This window comes from Enhydra lutris, unplaced genomic scaffold (genome assembly GCF_002288905.1).
Source record: "Enhydra lutris kenyoni isolate GAN:26980312 unplaced genomic scaffold, ASM228890v2 scaffoldscaffold13, whole genome shotgun sequence".
Lineage (NCBI taxonomy): Eukaryota > Metazoa > Chordata > Mammalia > Carnivora > Mustelidae > Enhydra > Enhydra lutris.
The window spans coordinates 5936596-5943027 of NW_019154097.1; the positions used below are offsets into that span (position 1 = coordinate 5936596).

At 50.2% G+C, this 6432-nt stretch overlaps 1 protein-coding gene across 1 annotated transcript in view; it reads left to right on the forward strand.

Annotated features, from left to right (window-relative positions):
- The window catches only part of LOC111146316 (FERM and PDZ domain containing 1), a 49768-nt gene extending 44059 nt beyond the window's left edge, over positions 1–5709 (forward strand). Inside the window, exon 15 of the mRNA XM_022501822.1 lies at positions 3206–5709. Coding sequence (XP_022357530.1) covers positions 3206–5586 — 2381 coding nt within the window. The 3' untranslated portion in view covers positions 5587–5709. The remainder of the gene's footprint in view (positions 1–3205) is intronic.
- The last annotated feature ends 723 nt before the right edge of the window (positions 5710–6432 follow it).

A 6432-nucleotide genomic window follows, 5' to 3' on the forward strand; every position in this document is an offset into this window, starting at 1 on the left:
AGGGAAGTGGCTATGTCATTGAGACTGACGCTACATTAAATGAGGCTTTGAAGCAAGAAGAACCTGATAGGCCACTGGAGGCCCCTTAAGAGACTCAGACATAAGAAAAGGCAGGGGATCTGTTGGTCCTGTTTCTTTCTGGTTCCTTATCCTTTCCTCCACAAAGAGTGTGGGGTGTCTTTCCACATAGAGTGACTTCCCGAGTTGACTTGAGATCCTCGAAGGACACACACACACACACACACACACTCTCTCTCTCTCTCTCTTTCTCTACATGCTGAAGGAAAAAAATTGGAAAATAATACACAGACATTGATGATGACCCAGCAGGAGCTGGAGAAGTCCTTTCCTGTTGTTCCCTCCCCTCCAGAGGTTTCCTATTGTTGGTGGGAGAGAGGCCATCCTGAGTAGCTCCCATGAGGCCCCTCGAGGTCCTCTGTGACATGGCCTCTTTCTCTCTCTCTCTCTCCTTCCTCCCAAGCCCTCTTTCAGCACACCTACCACACAGACCTCCTTGCTGTTCTTGAAGAGTGCCATGCTCTTTCCTACTTCTGGCCTTTGCCATGTTGCCCTTTCCGCCTAAAACACACCTCACCCAGATCTTTGGCTGCTAATGCCCACTCCTCTATCAGACGCCACCTGGAAATTCACTTCCTCTGAAACATGACCGAGACTGCCAAGACTAGGACTATGTTTTCATAGCCTCCTGGGGACTTCCTGCCTAGCCCTTAGCACTGTCTATAATTGTCTATTTATTTGTGTGATTTTTGTGTTGATGTTTCTCTTCCTTGCTAAAAAAACAATTCCTTAGAGTATAGAAACTGTATGTTTCACATTCAGCCCTGTGTGCCCAACACATAGTATCCGGCAGTTTTGCTCAATGAATGAATGAACACTCTGCCATCTACCCTGAGTTCATTAATTGACCGGACCCCTAGAGAAGGAGACACTGATGAGCAGGTTTCCACTGTTCTCCAAAGAACCCAGCCAACTGCCATCCACACCCTCAGCTTTGCCTTGCTGGGCTGGCCATTGTGCAGGGGTCAAGAGATAGGGGCACAACAGAGACCATCAGTCAAGATCTTCCTTATAGGAATCCAGCTAGACATAATGTCCATACTGGACACTCCCCTGTCTCACAAGCAGTCAGTGAGCAGCTGGGGAGAGGGCCCAGAATTGGAACCTTTGAGCCTAAGTTTTGGTCTGGCCTCTGACTCACCATGGGAGCCTCTCCCTTTTTTCAGCCTCAGAAACACCCTTGGTGAGTGGCTGTAGGTGGCCTAGGGTAGCAGTTCCAAAACATGGGTGGGCATCAAAATCACCCAAGGGACCAGGTTAAATACTACACCTTTCTGGTGGTAGCCCCCAATATTCTAACTGAGGAGGTGCAAGGAGCAGCCTAGGAGTTGATAAGTTTTTTTTTTTTTAAGATTTTATTTATCTATTTGACAGAGAAAGAGATATCACAAGTAGGCAGAGCAGCAGACGGTGGGCGGGGCGGCGGGGGGAAGCAGGCTCCTCACTGAGCAGAGAGTCCGATGTGGGGCTCGATCCCAGGACCCTGAGATCATGACCTGTGCCGAAGGCAGAAACTTAACCCACTGAGCCACCCAGGCACCCCTTGATAAGGTTTTTAATGAGGTGCAGCCAGATTGGAAACTACTGGTCTAAGAGCCCTCAGATTCTCAAGGGCTGGGATATGATCCTGATTCCCTCTGGCCAATTCCCTGGACTTCTTCACAAAGGGCTTTTCAATTCAGAAAGGTCCATCCTGGTATTCACAAAACCCCTCACACCTGTGAAGTTGTGATTTTTTTAAAAAAGATTTTATTTATTTGAGAGAGAGAGAAAGAGCCTGTAAGTGGGGGGAAGAGCAAGGGAGATGGACAAGATGACTCTGTGCTGAGTACGGAGCCAACACAGGGCTCGATCCCACAACCCTGAGATCACGGCCCAAGCTGAAACCAAGAGTCAGACGCCTAACTGACTGAGCCACCCGGGTGGCTGGAACTGTGACACTCTTTGTGAAGGGAAAGCTCCTTCAGAATCCTCACACATAGTGGCCATGAGACCAAGGGTGGTGGCAGTTTGTGTCACTGACCTGCTGTTAAACACAGACCTTGTTCTGGGAGCTTGATATGTACCGTTTCACTGAACCTGTGTGGGAGTGCAGTGCTGCCCATTACCACAGGCACTGACTGACTTGGGTCAGTGTAAGCACAAAGAAAGAGTGTTAGAAAGATGTCAGATAGCTTAAAGAATTGCTAGCAAAGGTGAAGAGCTGGCAGTTAACCATGCCCAGAGACTGTGTGACAGGATTCCTCATTGTTTTTTTTTTTAAGATTTTATTTATTTATTGGACAGACAGAGATCACAAGTAGGCAGAGAGGCAGGCAGAGAGAGAGGAGGAAGCAGGCTACCCGCACAGCAGAGAGCCCGATGTGGGGCTCCATCCCAGGACCCTGGGATCATGACCCGAGCTGAAGGCAGAGGCTTTAATCCACTGAGCCACCCAGGCCCAGGATTCCTCATTGTTATCAGGAGACTGCGGCTGCAAAGGATGGGCTCTGTTTATTATTATTATTATTATTAGTAGTAGTAGTAGTAGTAGTAGTAGTAGTAGTAGTATTTTATTTTTTAAAGATTTATTGACTTATTCTGCAGAGAGAGAGAGAGAGCCTGATGTGGGGCTCAATCTCATGATCTCAAGATCACAACCTGAGCCAAAACCACGAGTCGGACACTTCACCGACTGTGCCACACAGGTGCCCCTTATTATTATTATTTTAAATCTATGTGTTCAAGTGCAAGAATCTAGGAAATTTGTGGCTGACTTTCTAGGTTCTAAATCTGGCTACTTGGCTGATTGTGGATAGGGAGCTGTCATGAAGGGTTCCAACAGACTAACCACTGGGGAGATTTTATTCACCTCATTTTCATTTTGGTACTGATTTTTATTTCATTTACTACTGTGACCAAAAGACAATAAAATGGGTCGTGGGCAACCAAGAATCAAAAAATGTCTCCCACAATTATTATCCCCATTTATTAGATGAGTACACTGAGGAGGTCAAGATTTAGCATGCCTAAGGTTACCTAGCCCAGCCAGGATTTGAACCCAGGCAACCCTGAGTCCTGAGCCCAAGTTCTCTAAGTCTCTTTGTTTTTCTTTGTTTCATGTACTCTTTCCTTTCTTGATTCTTAGGGCCCAGAGCTGTTCCTGCTGCAGAACCCAGTGCCACAAGCTTAAAGAATAAATTTAGCACTTATGTCCCTGAGGACAGCCTGAATCCTGGGCCAAATGGAAGAGAACCAAGCAGAAGGGGAGGGGTGAAGAAGTATGCCAAGACACTGAGGAAAAGAAGGTCTTTCCTGCAGACGGACTACACCTGTCAGGTCTCATTTCCCCTGGTGCCCTCAGCCTCCCTGAAGAGTGTGGACGACGTGTGCTACTACAACAGGGAGCCCTATCTGGCCCTCAGCGCACCATCCCCAACTGTGTCCTCTCTGCAGGACATGCACGGTGAGCCCGGCCTCCTAGAGACAAAGGCTCTGGGGCTGCTGGGCCCCTTGAGAAAGACCAAGAGCAAAAACCCAGCCTCCAGGGTCATGGAGATGGAGCCCGAGACCATGGAAACCAAGTCAGTCATTGATTCCCGAGTATCTTCTATTTCTGCCATCCGCCTCCGGATTGACCCCAACCATAAAGAGAGTTCTGGGGATGCCCCCTCGACTGCCACTGTTGCCAGTTCCCCAGCAAATACCCCTCCCTGTTCCAACCCAGGCTCATCTGGTGCAGATAATGCTCAGGCAGAGCCTTCCCAAACCTTGTCTTCATTTCAACAGTCGGATGAGAATGCCCCCAAAGAACTCACCCTGGAGCTTGGGGACGGCACCTCCTCCCTCTCCAGTGCTGACCCAAACCCAGATAGAGGCTGCCTGCCCATTAGCCCAGGACCACGTGATGCCTCTCCAGCAGACACTCTAGAGCTGGGGGGAGTCCAGTTGGAAACAGGACTGGGTTCTCTGTTTACAAATCCTATGCAAGAAACTGCCCCCAAATGCACAGAGCCTCCGTTGTCTCCTCCAGTCACGCCTGGAAGTGAATGTAAAATAAATTCAGGAGAGAAGACGGCTTCTTTCCCTATGGAGGAGGAACAACCAGGACAGCTACCCCTGGGACATGACGGAGAAGTTACAAACAAAAATGGCACCAGCTTATTTCATGATGGGTCTGGGCAAGATTCAGGTGACGCCAAGGGTGACCTGTCGAATGCTGTGCCACAGACTACTGGTGTCAGTGCCCCAGCTGGTAGAATAGTAGCATCCCTCTCCTTGAAGTCTCTTATAACAGAAACTGAGCAGATCCTGCCACATTCCCCCACGGATCCCAAAGGACAAAGCAGAGAAACCCTAAGCCAAGGCTGCCAGGCTCAAGACCAAAAGCTATTGGAAGAGCTGGATTTAGACCCTGACTTCTTGCTTGGGGACCAGACCATTCCATCAGTCTTCCCTCTGGAGAGGGTCAAGACCAAGCCACTTAACCATGTGATAGGGGAAGATACAACCCCTAGGGACCCTGTGCAGCAGATCTCTTTTAATCCAGGCCCTTCTCTGCCAAAGGCACTAGCATGTCCCCAAAAGGAGCCCCACTTAGAAGGTTCAAACCATTGTTCCCTGTCAGAAAACAAAAGCAAAATCCCTAGCGTCAGCCTTCCTGATGAGAAGTCTTTCCTGTGTTTTGCCCCAGAAAGCCATCCTAAAGTTCCTGCCCGCCTCAGGATGGCCACGTCTTTGGGGTTTGTGGGTGCGAATGAAACAGTGGCCCCCAGGATTGGGATGGAGCAGTGCAGCTGCCAGTTCTCCTATGCTACATGCTTCCGGGGCCTGCAGCCAGATGCAGAGGAAGAAGACAGGGACTTGGAAGTGCACCCCACAGCCCCCCTCACCTCACCACCCTCTGCAGGCAGCCGGCTGGCCTTGCCCTGGAGGCCTGCCAGGGCCCACAGCTGCAGCGCTGAGCCCCTGTCGAGGAGGAGCCACATCTGGCCAGAGTACTGCTCCAGGGCTCTGAGACAGCTGAAAGCTGTCCCTGCCAGCAGCCCAGAGGGCTTCATGCAACTCACAGAGAGCTTACTGGAATTACAAGATATTCTAGAAGCTTTCTGGGGGAATGGGAACAGACATCCCCCCGAGAAGTGCAGCTGGCACTTTTTAGAAAGCCGGAGCCGCCTCTGCATGGGTTCCCAGAAGCTCCTGTCGAGCTGTCAACATGTGATCCGAATGGACCAGTCCCCCGAAGAGATGCAGGGCGCTGTGCGGGACACCTTCCAGCACTTGGTCCAACTGGCCAGCCTGTGCTTCCAGTTCACAGACTGCAGCCGCTGCTCCAGCCGCCACCGAGAGGCGGCAGGGAACCTGAGGGATGTGGTGTACACGTACCATCAGTTCGTGGAGGCGGCTAAGCTGACCTGCGAGAGAGGCTACCACGACCTGAGTGTGAAACTCTTGGCCCGTCAGTGCACGGCCCTCACGGCTGCCGTGTTCTGTTTGACCCAGAAGTTCCGGGCTTCTGCTGCCCTATGAGCGGGCTGCTGGCCTGGGCACCCGCCCTACCCTGGACACTTTCCTGAGAAGCCCCTCCATTCCTCTGCCCAGCCCTCCAAAATGTTTACTAGAGTATTTGAATAAACTGCTGCTTCATTCCTGGCCTGGATCATGCAGAGTGATGACATGTTTGGATCAAATCATTCACTTGTATTCATTCAACCAACATTCATTGGAGACCTCCTTTAGGTCAGGCCATGTGTAGGCACTTAGGGTATAAAGATGAATAAGACAAGTCCCTGCCCCTGGTCAGGATGCTCACAGACCCTCAGGGGGAATACAGATAAGGAGACTGGCCTCAGGAAATTGTACCCTACTAGGAGTTCACCCTGGGGGTATAGTAGCAAGAGGAACTCACAAATTCTCCTAAGATGATAGGGATGAGGGAGGAAGGTTGGGGGGGAAGTCACTGAAAAATGGTCTTGACTGCTCAGATCCCATTGATTTGACAATAACCTTCACAAATAGGAGTGAATACATGTATTTGATGGATTCTACCTTCATAAGGTTTGGTTTGTAGCACAGACCTGCGCCCCCGCAGGCCCAGTATTCTTGGCTGCCTCGCTGGGACAGGCACAGGTTGCCACTAGGTGGCAGTAAGTCCCTTAGTTGCCTGGTGACCCCAATCCACCAGTGTGTGCTCTGGGCTTCCTCAGAAATTGACTGCACACTTGAATACCGCACCCTTTTTCTGTTGTAAACATCTAAAACGGCAAACATGAAAACCCTGAGTCAGATTTGCCTTTTTTTAAGAATAATATTCAAGCAAAAGGAATATAGTTAGTACCTTTCTCACTGATCCCAGTTGAGCCAGTTAATCCCACT